At 39.2% G+C, this 24,953-nt stretch overlaps 1 protein-coding gene across 14 annotated transcripts in view; it reads left to right on the top strand.

Moving 5' to 3' along the window:
* TCF20 (transcription factor 20) overlaps positions 1–24,953 on the top strand; it is a 150,171-nt gene that overhangs the window by 119,043 nt on the left and 6,175 nt on the right. For 13 of the 14 annotated variants that reach the window (XM_055809326.1, XM_055809325.1, XM_055809330.1 and 10 more), the window contains 2 exons: positions 15,785–15,878; positions 22,725–22,774. In XM_055809326.1, coding sequence (XP_055665301.1) covers positions 15,785–15,878; positions 22,725–22,774 — 144 coding nt within the window. Of the gene's footprint in view, positions 1–10,913; positions 11,036–15,784; positions 15,879–22,724; positions 22,775–24,953 lie in introns of those variants that run through there. The other variant, XR_008747960.1, reaches the window with a different exon arrangement.

A 24,953-nucleotide genomic window follows, 5' to 3' on the forward strand; every position in this document is an offset into this window, starting at 1 on the left:
AGCGTTTCCAAATGTGAATGGGGCCTTCTCTGTGCAGGAGACTTCTAAACAAAGCTTTAGTGCTTCTGTCCAGCTATCCACAGGCTCACACAGTCCTTGTAAGATTTAAGTTGCCTGTTACCGTAGATATCACAAACTCTTGCTAAATTCTTAATAGCGAGTACATACACTCCGTTTACGTGTCATTTTAGCTTGTATCTTTTTAAGCTGTGCTGGCAGAAAGGTTGTTAAGATGCCCCAAAATTGGGGAGGATGGTTGTTGTGCTGTTTTTGTGGTGGTCTGTTAACTTAAGCTGAACTAACTTTTTTTAACGTGGACTAATTCCAGATGGTAGTTACTTGAGCTGTATCCCTTTAACTTCATTAGAAGAATCCTACTAACAAGTGTTGAAGGACAATCAAGAACTCGAAGTTTATTCTGCCCTATGCCTTTGTGTTTAAAATAGTCTATATTTGCATTTTTGCCTAGTTGTATGCGAACTTTTAAACTGATTTTGAAAAAAAATATTTAGTTTTGGATCTTTCTTTGCCTGTTCAGTTTGAGAGGTTAATTTTTGGAGTTAAGAATTCATGACTTTGTTATATAATATTGTATGGATTATTAGAATTACATTCTGTCTTTTGTAAGACTTTTTAAATAAAAAAAATAGTTTCTGCATTTTATTTTTAAAATAAACATTATCCTGAATCCTTTGATCACTGAATAAGTAAAAATAAAGCTTCAACTATACTGATGCTCTAGAGAGTTTTCCTTTATTATGAATGGTAAACACTGTAATGCAAACCAAGTTCATGAAAAGCTATATAAGCATAATACTTTGTGCATTAGCCGGAGAGGGGTAGGAATGGTGCAGGCACAGCTGGGACACCGATGTTGGTGTGAGATAAAAAAACCCAAAAAACTAAGTACAATATAGAAAGCAGGTTTAAAACTTTTTTCTTTTCAAAAGTAAATTTTCATCTTATCTGCCCCTTATAAACCTAGTTACATAACCCCAGTATATTTAAGTAATGTGTTCTGAAACAGCTTAGATTAATTTCCCTAGGTTTAGAAAGATGAGTGAAAATAAAACTGAACTGTGATGAGTTTTCATGTAACAATTTTAGAAACTACAGCAAAATTAAAACTCAGGTTTTTGCCTTTAAGAATGTTACTCTGCAGAGACAAGGGTTGGAGAAAAGAGCTTCTGTTTGTGATGCACATTTTGCCTGAGGCTGTGGAGGAAACCAGGAGCTGGGGTTCCTTCAATCTTAATTTTAAAACCATCCTTTTCAGCAAATCTAAACTATGCTACTCTTACACTGTTATGCTTTGGGTAGTTTTTCTTTCTTGACAGGGAAAATACTTTTTTTCAAACAACTTCATACACTTAGCTGGACTCTGTATGAAGTATAGGATAGTCTTCATGGATAGAGCACTTTAGAAAAAAGTTATTAATGAACCTTCATTGTTACGGATTGGATCTCAGCCAGCTGCTTAGTGATTAAAGTTTAATTGCATGATGATTAGTTTTCATTAGTAAGCAATTAGCATTTAACATTAGTCTTGTATTGCTAAAGCTATGGGTGAGCGCAAGTGGCTTGAGCCATGTTGAGAAGGTACGTAGCTGGAGATGTAGGCACAAAGTTGTTTGGGGGATATGGGGATGGGAATTCCAATGATAGTTGTCCTCCACAGCTTCTTCCTACTGCAGCATTGACCCAGGAGGGGAGATGGGAGTGGGAAACGGAGCACACTGGCCAGAACAGCACAGCCTGGACATAGGGCACAGGGACTGGCTGTGGATTAGCCCTCATGTAGGGAGTTAGCAAAACCAATAGTCTCCTTCAAAGGGCCCTTTGAAGTTCTGAGTTGCTCTCACAGTAATGCTGGTTTTCATAGTTCTATGCCGTTCCTTGCCACAACTAAAACTACTCCAAATTACCTCCCTGAACTTGATGAAATCCCCATTTTTACTGCAATAACACTCTTCCTTGCTTTGTGCCATGGTGGGGTAAATCAGGGGAAAGATGAATGCAGGGCAAGGGCCGGGCAAAGTGAAATGGATGTGAGGTCCTAAGTGGAGTAAGATGACAGTAGCAGGAGGTAGGAATATAGCAAAAGGTCAAGTCTCCTTTGCTGTTAAAGGTGTGAAAGAGAGAAGAGTATCCCTTGTAAACCACTTCTGTTCCGCTGAGAAGTCTGTTGTGAAGATGAAATGTGGTAATTTCATCTATGCTAAGGGTTGTTAGAAGCTGTTCTTCTCCCCTGTGCCTCCCTTTCTGCCAGCACTTGCTCTGTAAGTGAGCCAAGTCAGGTAGCTAATCTGGCCAGCAAATTCTACACCCCTTCTCTTGCCCTCCTCATTTTTATCGAGCTATTTTTTTTGGCTTTCTTGGACCAGGTTTCTTGACTTTTAGTGTCAGTACTGACACAGGGGAATGCCCCAGCTAGGGATAGGAGGAGGGCAGCAGGTTGAGCAAATACAAACTGATGTCTTAAAATGGTCTGGAAGTGAGTGGACTGGTCAAGACCATGACTTCTGATAGAAAATTTTTCCAGAATGGTATTAATAAGTGCACAAACCAGTAAATTCAATAAAAGGTACATTTTAAAATTTGTCTAAGGTGGATCTCAAATTTATATAGCTTTACAGTATTTATTACTGATGTCAAGTGCAACCATCTTGTTGTCTAGCATATGAAAAGGTGGGTTTGTTTTGTAGTTGTTACTATTCCATGACCAAGAAGCATTAGGGACAGGATGCTTCCTCCCCTCCTCTGGCTGAATTTGCCAGCTGAAGTAACCTAAAGCAGGCATTTCTCTTCTGCTAAAAGGACTAAAATAACTTCAGGTTCTTTTGAGAAATTCTGACAGTGCTCAGTGACTTGAATCGTGTAGATACACTTAAGTTGTCTTCAGACTTGCTAAACTGTTGGTAAGAGAAGACATAACAGCATAGGACTTAACGTAAAATACCAGCCCTAGTCAAGATAAAAAGGCTGTGGTGAATGGCAAAGCCCGCCTAGGGCTGTGTGCTGCAGCTGCACTCTTTGTCAGTATCTGAGCTACTAGTGGTAAAAATAGATTGCATATGTCTTCCAGAGGTCTGGTTGCACAACTGAGTGTAGCATAAATACACTTATGTCTTACCTCAACCAGTTGGTTGTTGTCTGTGTCCTAAGCTTTCCTTCTGTTTGAGAAAGTATTAAAGGTGCATGTTAAAAACTGGTTGTGCAGTCTTCACTTACTACTAGTGAGGGTTTTTTTCTCCCCTGTATCTAGCTCCTTGCATACTTTCTTTTGATTTATGCTTCATTCTAACTCAGCCATATGTTTGTCTTTTTCTCACGGCGTATCATTTCACAAAATGTAGTTTAGTTGGTACTTTGCACTATACTGCTGTTAATTGCAGCTTTTCTTGCACCTCTGACTCCTTTATTCTTTCTTACTGAGAACTCGTGCTTGCTAAGTTTCAGAAAGTTACTGATGATTAAAGGAGACTGTCCAGCTTCATAAAAGACTTGCTGCTAAGGGAGGGGAAGGAGGAGGAAGGTATCCTTGCATGAATCTTTGAAACAGAAACTTTCTCTGAAGACACTGCTGCTCAATGTGAAACTTAAAAGGGAAAAAAAAAGGGGGGGGGGGGGGGAATGGGAGGGAAAGATGACTCCATGTACTTGAGTTCAGGTGTGAGAGATGTGAATTTTTAAGATTTTGTGCTGTCAGAAATTCCCTGCATGGCCTTTGACAAGTCAATTGTTTATTCTGTAAAGCAGGCTTTAAAACCACTTATTTTGTGACCATTAAGACAAATTTGTTGGGTGCTTTGAAAATTGAAAGTAGAGTATGTGTTTAAATTATCAGATGTTCTTAGTTAAATTGGAAGATTAGGGAGCTAATACAAGGTTGCATGTTTTAGGTGTGTAGATGTAATAGTAAGAAGTGAAGTTTAAAGTTTGTTCCTGTGTCATTTAGCATCAGGTCCACAGAAGATAACAAAAATGTTTTGTGTTCATCTGATGTTCTCTTTACTTGTAGAAAGTTAAAATGCTGAAGATCCTAACTTGAATTCATTGCTATAATGTGTAAATTCATTACTGTATTTAATAGTTAAATGTTTTCTGGGAAATAACTCTTCAAGTTAAATTTGATCACTAAAATTTCAAGGTTAACATGATGCATAACCAATGCTTTCCAGAAAACCAACAATTTTTTTTAGTTGCTAATTTTAGGAAATTGTTTAGGTTAGATTAGAAAAATCCCAGTACCCACGTTATAGGTACATAAAACTATTTTACGAGGTTTTAATGCAGTCTTAACTCCTACACTTAAATTCAATTATTTCTTCTTTGAAGTGTCATGCATTATCATTGGGGAGAATAAGGATTCTTTAGCAATGCCACATGGTATTATTCCTCTAAGCAGAAATCTGCAAAGGCAGTTCCTGGGGAACAGGAGTTTTGAATAGTTACCAATAAATTCAGTTTTCTGAACAAATAGCTTCAAGAGTAATGCTAAAAGAAGGATTTTTCATTCCGAGTCTGTGAAGCTGTCTAACAAACAAGACTTTACTACTGACTTACTCTTCAGCTTTTGGGCTACCGCCTTTAGAAGACAGAGGAATAAGAAATGAGAAGGGGTGGGCCTGTGTAAAACAAATGAAAAACAAAACGAAAATGCCTGAATCCTTCAATTTCTGCTTCAGGTGAAAAAATTTCCCTTTGATCTTGCACAGTGACTGATTTCTAGTAGTCTATGGCTCATACCAGTCCTTTTTATCTTAGTATAGATTGATACGGATTTATAAAAACTGAAGACATGGCTTGCAAATAGATAGAATTACTGCCTTTACCTCGATGCAGCAGTGTTCTGAGCCTGAAAGATTTTTGTTAGATTCTGGGGTTTTTCCCCTTCAGATGTGGGGACAACCATGCAGCTCCATAATTCTTAAGACGGAAGAAGTTCTTCCCCCAGGAGAACAACATTAAGTCTGTCCTTTAAGGAAACTACTGACACTACTTCAGCTGCTTTGTAATATCCAGCTGGAATGCCATCCGGCCTTGGACTTCTGCTGCTGCTATTTATATTCGCTGCCACTTCTAAACTGCAGCTAGCTCATACAAAGTTTTCCTGTGTTGTGTGTCTCTGGCAAACCTACAGACCTTAGATATTTTTTAATAAATTTAGCTTACAATTAGTGAAAAATAGCTATTATTGTAATGGGTAGTTTAAGCAGCACATGTATCATTATGGTTTGTAGGGTTTTTTCTTGATGATTGTTGCATGGTGTAATAACATATTCCTCTTCAAACCTATTCAGGTTTTTGGCCAGCAAGCGTTATTTTATATAGAGCACCTCCTCTGTATCAGAGGTAGTTTTATCAATGTGTATTACTAATTTGTTTAGTTTTCTTCAACTGTCATTATTTATTTTTCTGTGGTTTGTGAGCTTGTATCTTTTCAATTTATTTATTTATTATTTTACACTGATGTGTTACTTGACGGCTTATCACTAAAAAGAGATGTACTGACTTGCAGACATTTCTCCTTCTGCAAGCATTGTATCTTTACCTCTTTTCTTGGATTCATTTCACCTGCTATTGTTGCTCATCTTTGTCTGCTTTTCCTGGGGCCACCAGTGACCCCAGGAATATTTCTGTGCACTTTGCTACTCATTATAACTCTCCTATCAGCTACTGCTTCAGCAGCTTTCTGGGGGACCTGTCTACTTGTCGTTAACTCTTTTAACAGTATTGAGCAGTATTTTTATTAGCTAGCCTTTTTCTAGAGAGGCAACTTGTTCATTTTCCGGTAAGATGGGCATTGTACCTTTTTTACCTATCCTTACTTGCAGTGGAGTATATTTTTCCTGCACAATAGGAGAAGCTCTCTAGACCATAATTTAAGAATCGGTATTCGTATGAATGAGTAAATGTATATTTGGAATACTGTTACAAAATTTTTTCCCTAAACTATCATTTTTGCATACCTACCTCTTTCACATTGATCTGATGGCTTCCTCTTATGCCTCGAACATAAGTTACTCATCGTTATTTCATCTGCCTTCATCCTGCTTCTTTTTCTTCTTTCAGTTTCAAGAACTTACAGTCTTCTTCCAATTAGTGCATCCTAGCTAATTTTATAATTTCCTAAATGAAGTGCCTCACTTTCAAAACACTGCACGTTTACATTTGTTTTTCTTCATGCATTTCTTCAAAGCCTTTTTTGTCTGTGATTTCTGCTTAACAGTTGGATATGCTTAGCCTGCTGCTGCGGTGGACCCTGCCCAACACTACTGGCTCAGTCTTACCATTGCTATTTCATCCCTTTGCATCCACCAATGCTTTGTTCTGTCTTACCAAAGTGTCTTGCACAGTGGGGCTCTGTTTATGACAAGGGCTTGCACAGATTATTATAAATAATGACACATGGTTTGTTTCTGTCCAGTGTTACGAGTCTTTTGAGTTGTTGGCGGGGGTGGATTTGTGCTGCACCCTTTTTCCTGCCAGGTTGCATAGGTATTTAATACCTTGTCAGATCTTTTCCATTTACAGTTTCACTTGCTCAAAAGCATTTCTGTATTTTTAAGCCTTTAAAAAGGTTTTGTTTCTGTTGAATCCACCGCCATTAATAACATAGTGACTGTGTTCTTAATGAACTAGACCTTTTTTTCTTTGAGCCTTTTGGTAAATACTAAGCGTCATCACTTTTCCCTTTGACTAGAGAAGTACTGGTTCCGTCATGCAGTTTGCGTCTTGAAAACAAATTCCTTGAGTTTATTGCATTTTCTTGTTTATGTAATCTTTTTTCCTTTTTTATGTCACTCCAGTTACCAGTATTCAAAGGTACTGCTTTACAGGGGAGAGCTTTTGGTAATTATTTAATTTATCCAAAAACTCTTCCCGTATGGTAGTGATGTTGCTTTGTTTTAACGCAATCACATGTTGTTGCTTTATACTGCACACGGTAGACCTTGCACCAAGTAAAAGTTCACCATATATTTGGGTATTTTCTGTAATCAGTACCCAAGATGGTCAGGAAAGAAAGCTTGTCCTGGCAGAAAATCCAACTGGAGTAAATGCTCTCTTGCTGACTGTGCTGTTCCCGCAACGCTGTATGCCCTTATCGCATAATCACTGCTTGAAAATGTGAATTTCTTTTCCCTCTTTTGTGACTGCTCTTCTGTCTTTCAGACCTTTTCGTAACTAAATTGAACTTATTATTGCAAGTTTAATTCCCCAAATGAATAGCCAAGATAACATAAACTGTATAATTTTTTTTCTGCTAGACTTGCATACTTTAGCAAATTCAAATCCCTGTATTTTATAAGTGGTTGTCTGAAATGTTTCACTCATTCAGGGTGGCTCTTTGTCATCAAAGGAAACAAGATGTATACATTTCTTGTCTTCTTGGACTTGGTAGTCAATGTATTATTTTAATACTCCTTTTAAAATACAAAATGGCTACAAAGGTGTGTACTTGGCCTGCTTAATTTGAAATTAAACATGCTTTTTCATTATCCTTTAAAGTTATTATTTTTTGTTAATTTTGCTATTTCTGTTTTAGTTAATGATCAGTTTATTCTTGAAGTATCTATCATAACTGAAGATTCAGTTATGCTTGGTCCTTATTTCATTGGGGTGGGTTTTTTTCTCCTTCCATTGTTTGGGAGGTGGGACAGTTGATCCTCCTCCATGACTTTCTCAACTTTTCACCAGTCTCATCTCCTAGAGCATGTTGGTGCACATTTAAGCCTTGGAGCACTCCACTGAATGGAACGCTTAGGCTTGTATGGAGTAGTGAAGCTGAATTTATTGCTTAGATCAAATTTCAGCCCTTTTATATAGCGTTACAGTTTAGCTCAGCATTCCTGTTATGGGGGTGAGACTGAAGAGTCTTTAAAACTTGTAAAGTAACAGTGTAATTTCTGGGTGCCTACATTCTTTTTAATAGTGGGGGTGGTGGTGCTGGGGGCTTGTTCATCGTTCATTGTGGAATTTCACAATCAGATCTCTTGGTCTACAAAAGAACTGCCATTCCAGTCGGGTGCAAAAGTATGTTTTGTTGTGGTGTCCCGTCTCCAGCAGTGGCCAGGAGCAGTTATCTTCAGACATGTGTAGTAAACCAGGCATGTGCAGAGTGCTGCTTGCATATTTTCTGCCTCCTTTCAGCAACCATAGCTTTAGAGTAGTCTCTTTCACATTACTGTGTTTAACTGGTCATAGCATACCTATCCTTGATGAATTTGTCTAATCTGTTTTTGAACTCGTTTATCTTTTAGCCGGTGCAGCATTCTTTGGCAGTGATTTTTGTAGCTTAATTATTTGTTGTGTGAAAAAAAGTGGATCTATTTTAAATTTTAACCTGTTATTTGCTCTTCCTTCTTGGAAATGGCTAAGAATCATTCCCCCTTGCACGCCATGCTTAATTCTGTAGATCTCAATCCCCCTTCAGTTACCTGTCATGGTTTAACCTGGGCTGGCAACCAGGCCCCATGAAGCTGCTCACTCATTCCCCTCACAGTGGGATGGGGGAGAGGACTGGAAGAGTAAAAGTTAAGGAAACTCGTGGGTTGAGATAAAGACAGTTTTAATAGGTAAAGCAAAAGCCACACATGCAAGCAAGGCAAAACAAGGCATTTGTTTACTACTTTACATCGGCAGGCAGGTGCTCAGCCATCCCAGGAAAGCAGCGCTCCATCACATGTAACAGTTACTTGGGAAGACAAATGCTGTAATGCCAAACATCGCCCCCATCCTCCTTCTTTCCCCAGTTTATATATACTCAGAATGACATCATATGGTATGGAATATCCCTTTGGCTAGTTCAGGTCAGCTGTACTGACTGTGTCCCCTCTCAATTTCCCAGGCCCCTCCAGGCCTCTTGCTGGCAGGACCTGAAAAACTGAAAAGTCCTTTTGACTTAGTGTAAACATTACCCAGCAACACCAAAAACATCAGTGTCCTGTCAGCATTGTTCTCACACCAAATCCAAAACATATTGCTGCACCAGCTACGAAGAAGAAAATTAACTCTGTCCCAGCTGAAACCAAGACATTACCTCTTTCCCAAAATCTGTACTTTTTCACATATGGAAGCTCTTTACATTCCTAGTTATCTCTGTGGTCGTTCTTTTTTTCCTGATCTGTTTTATTCTTCTGTTAATGGGATGATCAGAACGACACACACAATATTAAGATGTCAGGATACTGAGTAACATATAGACATAACGAAGGTTTGGGTTTCATTATTGATTTCTTTTCCTAGTAACTTCTTGCGTTCTGGCTGTCTTTATTTTGTGGTTGCAGGGACTACATGGTGTTTCTGTCCAGGATGAATACTAATACCTTCCCATGAGTAGTAAAAGCTAATTTAAACTCTGTCACCATGTGTACGCATAGGTGAAAATATTTTCCCCATGTGTATAACTTTGTACTTAACAACATTAAGTTGTTTTAAGTATTTTATCTCTGTTCCATCATACAGTTATCCAGGATTGTGAGGTGTTTTTTTCAGCTCTTTACCATCAGGTTAGACCTGACTACCTTGGATAATTTTACAAACTTCAAGTTTTCATATCTGATTGTTCACCCCCCTTTTTGAGAGTTTCTGTAAGTACAATTGAATAGCTTAAAGGATCTGCATAGGATCTTAGAAATTTTTGCTGGCAAACCATTCCTCGGCAAAACTAACCATTTATTTCTGTTCTTGTTACTTTCTCTTTTTCCTTCAAGCTGAGGGAAATACTATGCTCCAGTCTGCATTTCAGGTGCTTCTGATGTACTTTAATCAAATTTGTATGTATTGAGTAGGATTTCCCCTTTTTAAGACATTTTTCAGTTCTTGTATTTCTTCTCGGTTGGTGGTTTGTTTTTTCCCCATGCCATCCATTTTGAGCTGCAGCTTCCCTTTGTGCTTCAGCAGCCCGTGCAGCACTGCACTTCTGACTTTTTACAGTGTTTCCTAATGCGGCTTTATCAGTGTAACATCTTCCAGATCATTGATTTGTCTGTTTGCTGAAATCATGGAATCTAAATTTCTTTAGTTTCTTGACTTGAAGGTAGCTACCCAATTTTACCTCAGTGACTATATTTTCCTTTATTGTTACTTCATTTGCTTGCTAGAGGAGTATAGCATCATTGGTACGAGATGCCTTTTAATACAGCAAGTTTAAAGCATTTTTATCTTTTTAATTGTGGGGTTAATTTTTCTGATATTCTGTGCCAGATTTTGGAAAACTTAAATTGCTTGACAGGAAATGGAAGCTAATAATTCTGTATCCTTCAGTACTGCTCGTTATCTCTAGCTGCAGTCACATAAGCAATTTTTTTCATTAACCAGTATCTGCACATCAGAGTGAAAGTGTTGTCTTCCTCTCGTATTTCCTAAAAATGTCTGCCCACACTGCTCTTTTTTTCATCTCAATCCCTTTTTGCAGCAGTCTTCCAAAGTCACATTCCTTTCTCCTATAGGAAACAGCACAAATATTTTTTGGTTTTCCTCATAGCTTGTTGGAGTAAGCGGTCTTTCTGCATCCAGCTTTCCAGGAAAGAGAATGTGGCTGCCTGCTGCTTCTGTTGCCCTTTCGCCTGGATATTAAATCTGAGGCTCTGTCTAGCCTGCCAGCTGTTTAATCAGAAATAGTCAGAAGGCCCTCCTTCCTAATATTGCAGCTGACTCTGAAATCCTCATTATCTTACATCTGCATTTGTGCAGTGCAATTACACAGAAGCAATTATTTTCCTAAAAGCTTGTAATTTAAACAGACGAAGAGGACAGTAAGAAAAATGCATATAACATGTAAAGTGAAGACTTGTACCTGTATAATTAATGCCACATGTATTTCATTTTTTTGCTTGCCTTTTTTAGTAACCTTCAGTTGTTGCTTTCCATTTTATTCCATTTATGCATTCTTGACACTGGTATACAAGAAGGGGAAAACCAAGGAGATGCCTAGAAAGCAAAGCAAAGGAAAAGGGAAGAAAACAGAGAGCAAAGGAAAAACTGGTGCTTGGAAGAGAGGAAGTTAGAAAGGCCTGAGTGTGGGGCGCAGGTGAGCAAACTAAAAGAAGCAACTGACAGAAAAAACTCTGGATTATAGACAGTAGAAAATATGATACAGTTGCATCTGTTCTGAATGTCCTTGCTTGAACTGCTTTGGTAATTGTTACACAAGAAAGAAAGTGGAGGAATCATCTGAAAACACCTTCTATTAGTGTTAGACAGAAGCAATTAATTTCTGCTTCTAAGCAACTGTTTCTGCTACTGCCCCAAAATATGCTGGAAGGGCTAGTCTGGCAGCTCCCATCCTCCCGCCAGCAAAGCCCTATCTGCTGTGGGATTCCAGCACTCCTAGACAAAGACATTATCTGTCAGTGCAAAGCCAAAGAGAAAAAGTGTGTGTTTTACTTGAGCAGCCTGGAGCACTTCTTTTCACAAGCCTAAGAGCTTTTGCTTGGTTGGAAGGAGGAAGGTAGATAGCTCAGGACATGTTTATGTTATAACACATATATCTGTGGAGCTGGGTACAAATCTGAGGGAGGCAAAAGAAGGTACCCAAAACCCACACTCCTGTTTATTACATTTAGAGCACTGTGGTCTCAGAAAAGTTTACTCTTGTAATGAAGGAATACAAACTGCAGGGAAAAAAAAACAAACACCTTAAAGCAAAAGAAATACAGCTAGTGGATGGTTTAGTACTTTGAATGAATCCGAGCAGCTCTGCTGCTGCTGTGGTAACTGTCCCCCAACTGTTTGCACTTCCAGGTTGGGTGTTACTTCATTTTGGTAGACAGAGAATGATGAGCTGATGCGAGGAAGAAATGGGCTGCTAATGCTGTGGAGAGGTAGACACAATGTATCTGGCTTTAATACTATTGATAATTTAGTTCAAGGGATGGAGTGTCTCTTCTAAATGGCACTTTTAAGTCTCACCAGCCTATTCTAAGTGAGATATATGTGCCTTGCGGCCAGAGATGAATTGTGGAGATAGGACCTCTGTATCAATCTTCAGTGTGGTCTTCCCACCCCCCGCCTTTCCTTTTTTATTTCCTTTTTTAATTTAAGCCAGGAGTTGATTAGGTGCCTGGCAATGATTACTGTCCATTGGCACCTCCCGTTGGGAGCACACTCCAAGTACCAGCCTTCAGCTCTTTCAAGCAGAGGAGGTTAAGCAGACTGCTTACTGAGCAAAAGGAATTTCTCTTCCCATGAGAGCTTGAATGCTGTTTCCGTGGCTAAAATGCTATTAATTCCTTTACAAGTGACAAGCAGGCTGCTACCATCTGCTGGTGAATGGCTGCAGGATGGTGGAGTTTGGGTGAAAATTTGCTGATGGACCAAAGATAGCGATTACTGGTCATTAAGCCCAAGTCACACATCTCTTGTATGAAGTTCTGTGATTTTATTTTCAGGTTAGAATGTTTTCTAATTGTAGTGTACATCTCTTTATTTTCTTTCTCTTTTGAAATAAAAATACTTAAGATAAGGTTCTCACCAAAGCCGCAAAAAGTGCCAGCAGGAACTATGCATCTTTATCATTTAAAGCACAGTAGTGATGTCTAGTAAAAGAGACTGTCCAGAAATTTTTTAATGACTTCATTCTGTCTTTCTAGAAACACCTGGATAAATTTGGAAACCACGTGGCATTACACGGTGATAGTCTCTTTCAAAGATTAAGTGATAGACTCCTAAGTTGGTTTAGAACCATACAGATTTGTAGGGTGTCTGCTGTTCAGTCACTCACTCTGTGGAAGGAAGAACTCGAAAGAAAAGAGTAGTTATTGTGTATGTGGTTCCCCCAGCTTCCCCTGAAAGAAGCAGATGGTCGGGGGTCCCAGGAGGTAGAAGAAATGGGACCATTAGACTGTCAGTGGCTTGTGAAAAGCAGAAGCATCTGCCAGAATGGAGACTTGTTCAGCAGCAGGGGAGCCAGCAGCAGGAGATGATCTCTGCCTTGAGCAGTCAATGGTGTAGTAGTCCACTGGGGAATTGCGGTTGTGGGCGTAGCTGCAGGTAACCTTGGTAATCGTCTAGCTGGTCCTGCAGACTGAAAAGAGGGGAAATGAAGGCTTGATGATCATGCTTTGGCACCTTAACTACCCGCTTTAACCGTCTAATCAGTCTTAACTGCAACGGATTTGAAAGCATTCCATACCTATTCTCAGCTGAGCACTGCAGGCACACTTAAAATTCGTCAAAAACGCCTATTGTGTTTCTGTTGCAAGTTTCAGAATAGCTGCACTAGATGCAGCAAAGAATAAGTTCAAAGACTACATTAACATTTGGAAAAGTATAAAAAAAATTGCTAGGGGTCTGCTTGTTTTCATTTGTATTGCACAGCACACTCATTTGACATGCCTTTTTACTATTAAGAAATGTTTCACACAGCTGCAATTTAATCTCTGCTGCTGTAGTTTTTAGGCTCTTATTGACTGCTCTGTACAGAACACAGTGTTCCAGGGAAGAATGACCTCTTCTGTTGCAACAGTGTGATGGTACTTCAAAGACAAGATAAAGTGGGGAGGACAGAATGCCTCTGAGGAACAAAACTAGAAATTCATATCTGTGTTCAAAAAGAATAGTCAATTTGGGTTCTGTCCTGTTAGAATAATTAATCTCAGTCAGCCACATCTGAAAGTGAGAATAAAGCATCCAGGTAAAGAGCTGTGGTTCAGAACTCCTCAAGCTGCACTTCGTGAATACTTGGCATAGGTGAATCTGGGACTAATGCCAGTACATAATATTCTTCTAGGGTTGACTTCATAGCCAGGATAAGACATTTACTATACATGAAACTGGGTTTTATTCCCATGGGAGAGTGAATTACATTGCAGTTTGGCTAGAGGTCCAAGTGTTTTGGTGTGCATTTAAATATTGGTTTAGAATTTATTTTTTATCTTTGGAAACTAGCATTCGTGTCCTGACAGGCAAAAATAAGCTGCTTGATTGTTTCTTTCTAGGCCTCAGGGACACTTTCCTTAGATCATAAATACTGCAGTAGTTTGTCATGATACACATTCATTGCTTAGAAGATAGACATGATTTAATAGGGAGCACTGAAGATCAGGCTTAGGATGCTTTGGCATAACTGAAAAGAGAAGGCAGTAGTCAAGACTGTAGTTGTAGATGTCATGAGAAGTGACGTCTCACAAGCTTTTCTGTTAGTTGCATTTGCTTTGATTTGAAGAGGGCCACCTGGTTTATGGCTGGAGCTAGTTTTGCTTTCATCTTCATTTAATCATTTAAATACAAACTATAGTCATCTCTGCATCACGTAGAATAGTAGGAAGAGCAATAACTGTCAGATAGTCTCAGTGTCTTTTGAAATACTGTAATCAAAATCCTGTTCACTATGCTGAGTGAGGAACTTCGCTGTGGCTGTTATCTTTGGCCGCATCTATTCTGCAGACCCCCATTGCAACATATATGTTAATCGGGGATGTGAAGCAGTCTGGTCTAGCTCATGTAGCTATCTGGGCATATGAGCTTCCCTGTATGGTAAAGTGCTTTTGTGCAGTGCCAGGTGCACTGCTGGTTTGAGCACATCTGTGTGCTGTACAGGTGTAGCTTGCTGATAGTGTTAACAGAGCACATGTAGTTTGACACTAGTTTTTCCAGTAGGGAAGGGGTTTTTAGATCATGTCATCATCTCTCTGTGTGCAGTCAGTGACCAAAGGCAACTTCTTATAGCCTGAAGTCAAGGTGAATTATACCGGTTATACAAGGCCTTTTTGTGGTGTTGGTTGTGTTTATCAGCAAAACCAAAATTTCTGTGTTTCTTAAATATGACTCAAAAGTTACTGGAGGTCACCTTTTCTTTTTCTGCCAGTAGTGTATTTGCATTTTAATTTTTAAATAGTAGCAGTCTCCTAGCCTTTGGTGGATTCTACCAGATGTGGCTTGTTTTCTTTTTAGAAGGGAAAAATGTCAACCTGTCAGAAATCAGCTTTCATTGGAATCTTAGATTAATTAATGAAAATCACTTACTGTATACATTCAAGAAATAAAATTACTGTCTGAATGAGATGTACTATAGGCCTATTTCCTTAGGTCATTCCTTAAGTCATTCAGGATGAAGTAAATGGCTGAGTGGCTCTCATTCTGCTGCATTCATGTCGGTCTGATAATATGGTTAAATACATCATTGACCAATTGAGATAATAGGATTTAAGTAATGAAAATTGAACGTTAACGACTTTGGCAATAAATGTATGAGCATCGTTTCTTTTGGAGATGTGCCATTTCTGTGATGGTGGGGTGTTTTCCCTTGATGGTACCTTCTCATGCTCCAGATAAACCTTGTTTGGTCACCTGTGAAAAAATGTTCAGCTTGGCCATGATCATCTTGGATTGCTAGTGATAATGAAAACCATGTACCCAAATCACTTTCACGCTAATGGTGTCTTCTAAATCATTCTTTGTCATGCTAATTCTCATTTTAAAGCTGTCGATTCAAAAAAGCTCTTTTCTTCCAATTTTAACACTGATGTCCTTGTCGGGTACTGAAACGTGGGCCAGTGAAACAAATTTGAGAAGTGTTTCAAGTTCTTTCTGAATGGTTGGTTTGAATATTTGGTACCTCTTGCTTGGTTAGCACAACTGAAAAGTTTGTTGTTTGAAAGAGCTCATGTTGTTGCTTCATGCAAAAGGCCTTTATTTTTATGGTGTGGAAAGATACAGTCTAACATTGTGATACTCGAGAAATGTGTGCTGGAATGTGGTTGATAAAATTTCCAGGAAAATACAGATAATTGGAAAGATGATTGCAATTTTCATTGCCATTTCTTGGTTTCCCTTTCAGAAATGTTCCCATTGCCAGGAACCGGGAGCCACCTTAGGCTGCTACAACAAAGGCTGCTCCTTCCGATACCATTACCCATGTGCCATCGATGCAGGTACGAACAAATGGCATACTAACTATATTTCATGTTTATTCAAAATATATGACGCTAAGTAATTGCAAGGTACTTTACAAATGTATTCCTTCTCAGTTTTTCACCTACTGTGAAGACAGTAACATAAATGGTGAGCAGTGGCATCAGATAAACTGTACAATAACGCACTGGGGCAAGATGAAACCTGTAATGGAAAAGAATCTACCTGTAAGTGCCAAAAAAGCCTGGTTTGTGGGAATGCAGCTACAGTGACTGAAATTTGGCTGTAATAGGAGAATGGATCACTATTTCCTTGCAAAGAATAGAAATTCTTTGCTAAAATGGTGCAAGAAACCAGAAGGATATTTCCTCTTCCAGGGTTATGCTCCTGTGAATAGTCACAGTAATAATTTCAAGTGCAAAGTGCTTGTAGAATCATCGGTACCACTTGTAGCACAACCTTCCTTCTTCTCCCTCCTTAGAAGCATTTCAGCCAGTCTCTTGAGTAGGGTCAGTTTTCTGCATTGGATAAGCTAACGGTTTGGCTAGTATTATCTCCAGTTATGAGTCTGGGGTTGTGAGTTGGTGTTTTGTGTACAATAATTAAAGTTTTTAATGGAGATAAACTTTATTCTTGGGTAGAAAAAATCCCAGCTCAGAATGAATAATGTCCCACTATTCCAGTCCTCTGATTCATTTCTCCTGTCATACAAAACTTAATAACAAGCAGGTACAGTTTCAAGATTACAAAACTTGACTGGCAAATAATTGCAAGCTTCCTGTTTTGTTATCCTACTTTCACAGCAGCCCTCTTGTTTCAACACCTATTTTAATGCTGGTTTTCAAATGGTACAGTATTTGAAGTAGGTATGTTCATTTCTGAATGACTGCATTGCACTTCTCACTGTGAAATCCCACTCTATTGGAGCACTGTGTTTTATTCTAATAGAAAGATTTTAATTAAATTAATACTGCAGTGGAATGCTACTAGTGCCACAGTATAGCTGGAGAATCCTTGATTTTACATGAAATAAGGTGTTAAATATTAGTCAGGTTGTGAAAATCACACACAAAAAAAATGCCAGAAATAAGGGTGTCTATGTAAGTTTAATTTTGGTCTCTTATGAATGTATCTTACAGTAATTACCTAATTAACGACTGACATCTTTTTCCATAAGACCTGTAGGATGAAAGGGTACTCATTCATGGACATGTGTTCTTCTCACTGATTCTCTGTTCTACTGATTCCATTCAGTTCTGAAGGTAGAACTGTGAAATCTTCTGTGATGTTCATCTCTGTCATGCTTAAGAGTTTCATGAACGTTAACAAACTTTTTTTTTTTTACAGTAGCTTTGATAGAATTGTTAGATTTGTGTTCATATTGGGTTTAGTAATTTGTTTCTGGTTTGTGACTGGACTTTTTAATACCATGAAACAACAAAATAAATTATGGTGAGCATTCCCAGTAGTTTGGGGTCCTTAATTTGTATTCGTGTGTTACTACATACGGTATATGGCATTTCCTATGTTCTAAATATAGGTACAAAAGTTAAGATATTGTCCTTTTTCTTCAGATATATCTTCATCATTAACTCTACTTCAGGAAATGCAGTAGGATCCTCCAGATGACAAATACACTGAACAATCATGACTTGATTCCCAAGAGCAGTTCTGTGTCATGCAGGGAAGAGGCAGTGTCCTATACAAAAATAGTATATAACCATACAATTTACTCCATATTAAATGTAACAGAATATGTCTACCATGTAATATGTAGAAACAGGATACATAAAATTTGGCTTTTCCCCACATTTGTCTTGACTTTGCAACCTTAGAGGTTTATTTAGAGTAGCTTTTTGTATTCAAGTTCCAAGGCTATGCTTAGTACATTTTCTTTTGATTTTGTTACGAGACATCACATTGTCACGTGACCATCTGTTAAGAGTGCACTATTCCAAGTTAATTTCTGTTCTTTGAGTAATATGGCAGTAATAAATTGCAAGAGCTGCATGGAGATGGGATACTTGGACTGTGAGTTTCACAAACATATTTAAATAATAGCAGAGAAGTTGGTAGAACTGATGAATCCCTGGTTTCACTCCAGGAAGAATATGATTTAGTGAGAACAAAGACTTCTCTTTGTGTCTTCCTACATTTTCCTTTCTGTTTCTTCCTCTTCAGTCTGTGTGCGTCTGATTGTTCTCTACTCTGGCCCTTCATACCAGCCGTAGGCTCTTTATCTAGCTGGTCTCAGGTTCCTCTTCTCAAATTTCTTACTCCAGTCTCTTTATAAGACCCAGTTCTCCCTACTCCTTTTTAACTTCTCCTTTGTCCAGTTTTCTAGCTGTCATTCTGGCTTCCCGCTCTCTGCTTTTGCATCACCTCCTCCTCTTTCTTGCTCCTAGCTGTTTTTCTTCTGTGGGCTTCTTACTCCCATTTGGTTCTCCTAACTTAGCTCCTTGTCACATTTAACCCTGCTAGTCTCTGTTCTTGTATGTTGCCCATAATCTTCTCTGTTTCACCTTTCCCTGTCTTATCCCATAAATTCTTAGCCTATAGTCCTGTGGCTGAATCAATCCTGATTCAATCTTAGCTTCCTGCTGGCACTCAAGCTTAATTCCCTGCTCATAACTTCTGCTAGCACTGGTCTCTTCATCCTGCTAGCCTCCACTCTGTCTCCAGTTCCAGACTGTCTTTCTCAGTAATATTTTCACTTCTGCTGCCTTCTGGGCTAGTGCTTCACCATTTGCAGTTTTGAAATGGTCACCTTCTTCCTTGAGGCTGCCTGAGCCTTGGAAATGTCCGCTGACAGCTTTAGTGCTGTTGAGTCTGGTGCCTAAATCTGGGGCCACAGGTTCATTTACAGGAAAAACCTGCTCACCCTCCCCAAAAAAAGTGTATTTGGTGGAATTTTCAAAGAACCTAGCTACTAAAATCTAAGAAGCCTCTCCTGAGGATGTGCAGATTAAAATACCTATTCCTCCTTTCAAAGAGTTGTATTTACTGATTCTGTGGTAAGCTGGCAAGGGCATACCTTAGCTAAAATTTAGGTCCTACTTAAAATCAGGGTATGTTTAGAGCTTTTCAAAGAAGATTTGCTGGGATGTTTAATATGGGCAGAATACCTTTATTCCAAGAAAGAGTTTTAAGGAAATTGTTAGGCTGCTTTTGCTGAAGTTTTCAACCAAAATGCATAAAAGAGCCCAGCTTGAAGTAGATTCTCAGCATTCAAAATTTCAGCCTGATGGTATGACAGTAAAAGACCTTGTTTGCAGTTGGTTTTATCTGTGGGTGTAATCAAGCTGTCTTAATATATAGCTGCTCTTCCAATAAATCTGTATAAAAGAAATAAGCAAGCTACATGGAACAGGGAATTGATTTTCATTTATGCCCAAGCAGAAAATGTAGGCTTCCTTGAGAAGCAAATCAGCATTCTTTTCTCTTTCCTCAGCCTGCCGTCTGCCTATAAACCCTTTTTATTGGTTATGCAGTGCTGCCGTCTTTCCTGTAGTGAATCAGATACGGATATTTCTCAAGTTCCTTGAGCTCTGTGGTAGTTTCATTTGAAGTCAACCATCCTGCTTTGAAGCATGGTGCCACCTTGCTTTATTGAGGATCTGGGACAGATCCATTCTGAATCCTCAGAAGTTTGTTGACACTTACAAGGGCTGTCAGGCTTTTGGAATATGTATGACTGGTTTTGTATTTAAAAAAAATAGATCAGAAAACACTTGCTGGAGTGTTTTTTAGGGTATGTCAAGTCACAAACGCTTGGTGTTTGAGTTACTGTAGCATCCCTGGAAGTGACCGTGCCTTAGTTGAGATGCAGCATGCATGTCGTACTCCTAGGCAATGGCACTGTGAGCTGAAGCGTGTTCTTACTTTTGCATTGGTGTGGGTTAGAAGTTAATACCTTGTCAGTTACTGTGCCTCATTTGAAAGTCAGCACGTTTTTGGTAAAGGTCTGGAGGGTGGAATATGTCAGAGCGGCTGCAGTTACTTGGAGCATGGAAGGCTGGCCCTGCAGTGCAACCTGAACTCTGGCTTCTGCGCCACTGGTTGGTTTCCAGTCCTGCCCTCGTGGGCAGCCACATTTTGCACCGCTGTAGCTAATTGGCTGCTATGCAAGGCACGCAGCTTCATAAGCTGCCAGTTCATAAATACTGGCTTTTGTATAGCCTAATTCAGCCTTCCTTTTAATCTCCTTTCATAGAAAGTAATCTTAGGCAATATAGGGTGCAAGAGCTGAACTCCTCTTAGCCATTTGCATAAAAATCAAGATCAGTAGTGCCACTTAAGTAATTTTTATATGGAAATTACTCTGGTTAATATTGTCTGTGTTTGGCTTTTGTCTGTCCAAATTTATGATGAAGAGCCTCTGATGTCTCAAGATAACTTAGTCCTAGGGACGTCTCCATGGAAACAGGATCTTTGTTTTCTGAAATTTTGTATCCTCTCCCTCTGCTTGTTCCTCCCCACCTGGAGTCAGATTCTGATTGTTGCAGCACACTTGTTCCCACAACATGTATCGTAGGCAGTTTCATATACAAAAGATTTTTGACTGTAAATTAGGAAAAGACTAGCAGCAAAATAAAACAGATTTTCAGAGAACAGAAATCCTGTGTCTCTGCAAGTTGTCGTTAAAGATGAGTAACAGGCAGAACACAGGGTATGAGACAACGTGTGAAGCTTACAGAAGAATAATTGCTTCTATTAAAAATGTTTTAAGTTTTCCCTGACTACTTTATGGAAAAAAAATCTGTGCAAACAAGGACAAGTTTCAGTTCTTTTTCCCTTTCTGTCACAGTGAGCTGATCATAGCTATGTGTCTGGTGACTTCATGATGAATTGTAATCTGTGATATAAAATACTTGGAACTGCTAACTGAAATCCAGGCCAGCTAAGTAATGATGAACAATTTTTACCTTATTGGTATTCAGCTGATTTTCTGCAGTGAGCTGATGAAATTTCTCATAGTTGTCTCTTAATAGAAACAAAAAAAAAATGCTATTAATTGGATCTGCTGTTAGTATTTGCAACAAAAATGCCAACCTTAGAAATTGAGCTCCGTACGCAGATCAGGTATGAGGTATGAGGTTTCTGTCAGTTCGTCCTGATCCTTGTACAATGTTCCTTTCTGATGTACCAGCTAGGAAAGTGCATACATTACCGATGTTAGGTTTCCAAGAAAGAAGAAAACTCCATCCTGTTCTAACATACTGTGTATGTTTTTGATGATTGCTCTGTATATTTTTGATGATTGCTGTATTATGCAGTGATGATTCATGCTGTAGTCTAAATGTACAATTCCTGCCCTTATAATGAGACAACATTTTATTTATTTCCTGTTATTTGTTAATACTGCATTTGAAATTGTTATCTGAGGTGGGATTAAGGGTTTTACTCCCCTTCACTAAAATCTCTCAAGTAACTTAGCCTATTGTATGCTGTTTCCCGTTGGTTCAGGCCAGAGGCATTCATGTTGAAACATAAGAATTTCATAGCAGAGGAATGCTCTGCCAAAGCTCGGGTGTCTAGAAAGCTTTTCCCTCAAGCTTTAGTTGCAGTCTCCTGCTGTCTGCTAAACTCTTCCAGCAGATTGAAACAGCAGGTAGTGCTGGTTATGCTATGTACTTAAGAGCATTTTAAATTAGCACGTTTTATTTACCATTGTGCTTCTTTAGTTGCTAGCTATTTGGGTAGGTTGGAGCAGATGGGAGGCCATAAGCACCTTGCTGAATTCTCATGGTGTCAGTTGCACTGAGGTGGTGATGGTGCATGGTCCTACTGAGGTGGTGACTGTTCAGTCAGCCTCTGCCTTCGGTGAATAAAGCAATCAGAAGGAACAGGCCATCAGAACGAACAGTGTCGGCAGTTTGGGCGGGTTGAGAGGTGGCCCTGTGGTTCAGGGTGCCGGGAGGAGGCAGCTGAATTCTCTCAGGAGAGTGCTACTTCTTTGCTTGGCTGTGATGGGTGAAATACAGAGTATCTGGAAGGTGCGAGTGGAAGGCAGAGAGCTAGCCAGTGGTGCTCCTGGTGTGGACATAGTGCCGAAGTTCTGGGACCTACTGACTCAGTATCCCTTAGAGGCATAGTCTATGATGGAGGATGAGAGAAGAAGCAACACTTACACTGGTAGCGCCACTAAAGAAATGCTCTTTAAACAACAGTATTGCTTAACTTGTTCCTAAATAAGCAGTTCTGCATAGGTGCCCCACTTTCCCTAATAGGTTTAAATCGTTAAACTGTTTCTTAGATAATAGAAGCTTCACATACACAAATCGTGGAAGCAGATCCAAGAGCAGCATGAGTGACCTGACTACCAGACATAGTGTCAGTGTAAACTGATCACCAAGATTTGGGATTGCAAATAACCAGTCATATACACCCATACCTAGAGACACATACCCCTTCTCCCCCTGATGTTGACAGAACCTTAGTGTAAGGATGAAAGGTGGTGATTTTCCTATTAAGTATAAAGCAGGGATGGTCTGTTCGGATTGGATAAGTGCATCCATTTTCCTTGTGCTTTAGCAAGGAAGGCTGGAATAACTGAAGGGGGTTGGGGTACAGGATTTGTAGACTCACTGTTGTGATTCTTCCTCTATACAGAGTATCGGGGACACTGGGGATACTTGAACTTGGCTTGGTAATCCAGGCAGTATTGTCATTTGGCATGTTTAGTTAAAATTTATTTTCTAAGACTCTGGGGGTGGAAGGGATGAGCCTGCTAATAAGTTAGTATTCCTATAAGAGATCTTTGAATGAAAAATATATACCCGTGAGGCAGGGTTAACACATGTGATGTATTATTCAAGTTGGTTTTTATTAAAAAAGTAATAAATTGCTGTCTTATCCTCTTCTAGATTGTTTACTAAACGAAGAGAATTTCTCAGTGAGGTGCCCCAAGCACAAGGTAAGAATCCTCTCCTGGATTAGACCTGTAATTTGCTGCCCTCTTCTGGTATCTAAATGTGGATTACTAATTTTATACCTAGGTAATATCGGTAGTCAGAGATGCTTTTAGATGAATTCTTCTGTGATGTGTGCTTGTGGTATATTCTGGGGACAAACATCGACTTGAGAAGAATGCAGAGAGTTTAAGAAGATAGATTAAGTTTTTTCCCTAGTTGTTCAGTTGTTCTTTAGAAAGCCCGGCTTCATTTCCTGTCTTCCGTGATAGAATCAGTACATCACTCACTGTTTCTGTTTGAGTGCTACACTGAAACTGGCATTGGTTTTCTCATTGATTTACTGAGGATGCAAGGAGTGAGAAAAATGGCTTTTGAAACGATGAACGTTTTCAAAACGTTTTGAAACATTTAAACGATGACATGAACCTGAAACACCTTGTTCTAGTCTAGTGGTAGTAAGACTGAGTACTACTACTCAGCCTTCGGTGTATCTATTTAGTTGTTCTGTATATCTTTGACGGTTCAGAAGACCCATCATAGTTTTCAGTTGTTGGTGACGGATTCAGCATGCTACTTCTGCCTAGGGTCTGGGCATCCTTAACTGAATGTCCCTGGAGCCTGTAAACATAATGGTGCTAAGAGCTGGACTGCTGTTGCTCTGTCTGTATGGAAAGAGGAGGCAAGGCAGACAGTATATACTCTTTTATACACATAAGCAATGTGATATAGTGCTGGGAATACCCCTCTCAGCCCAAAAGGGAGGATGCATCTCTGGGAGGCTGTGGATACCAGTCTACCAGTCTGAAATGCTCAGAAGTATCCAGAAAAATTACTGTTCTTGTGGCCAGTTGGATACAACAGGAATTGTGTAAGACTGTGGATGGCTTATGCTGGAAAGTAAATGATAATAGGGAAGAATTGTGTTGCTTTCTAACAGGGATTAGTCTCCATTTAGTCCTTGTCTGCAGATCTCTTCTCTGCCTAGAATTAGACTGACATCTGGTGGTCTTTTGTCTTCACAGATTATCTTTAATCTGTCTTTGGTAAACATGCAAGAATTAGTCTCATGTTCCTTTCTGGATGTTCTGCCACAATATGATGTATTTATACACATGTTTTTAAAATGCGCTGGAAGATTCTGGGGACATTCAGGCAGTTATCCAGAACTGGCCTACTTTTCATCATACAAAAGAAAATAAATTGTTATGCACAATTGTGGAATAATGTTGAAAATGTACAGCAAGCTTAAATCAATGCATTAATGCTACACAAATCTGCAGATCTTGCCAAACAAAAATGTGAAGGATGAGCTCCCCTTACTGTGGAATGCAACTAAGTGCCATCCTCTGCCCAGCTTTGGATACTTGACTAAAAGAGAATAGGAAGGTTACGTCTTTGAAGACTGTTTTATGTTTGCTGCCCGTTGCCTGAAGTATTGGAAAACATAGCGTTAAAGCTTTTCATAGCTGGCTTGGGTCACTGCTCCTGTATATGAGTAGTTGCAGTGATGAGGCTCAAACCATGAAAGGAAACCATTTTACAGAATCCAGCCTCCCAAAGAAGATACTGAGCAGGCACATTGATTTCTAAAGTAATCCTGGAGGGTGGGAAGAGGAAAACTGCCACTTAAGTTGATAAAGGTATTTCGTGAAGCAATAAAAATTTGAATTTTATTCAAAACTATGCCACTGCAGATAATTTTCTGTGTTGCATCGAAAATGGAAGTTCAGTACCAGCAGCCTTTCTTTGACACTGAAGTTTGTTGGCTTTTGCTTAGTAAAGACGTGAATAATTTGTTTGAAGTCAAGCAGAGTTTTCTGTGCTTGGCTATGACTTTGCCCTTGCCCTGTGGCTCAGTGATCATTACGGGTTTGTTACAAATCCTTCTGCAGGGCAGAATATAGGATTACCCTGCTCCTTCCGTTGTAGTGGCTGGGAAGGGGAGTTCCAGCCAGTTGCAAGGCAGGAACAGAAGGGTTGAAAACCATTGCTCCAGAATGACTGCAGAACAAATTGCATCATTTTTTTGCATGATATGAACATGAGCAATTGAGAGGAAGAAGGACTTTAGATTAGACCATTTAAAACTACGCTTGTAGGTAACACCAATTTAACATTAGTAGCTAATTAGCAACTGTCTAATACCTCATTCTTCTGTTCTGTAGTTAATGGGTGGAAGAA

Source organism: Falco peregrinus, chromosome 6 (assembly GCF_023634155.1).
Source record: "Falco peregrinus isolate bFalPer1 chromosome 6, bFalPer1.pri, whole genome shotgun sequence".
Lineage (NCBI taxonomy): Eukaryota > Metazoa > Chordata > Aves > Falconiformes > Falconidae > Falco > Falco peregrinus.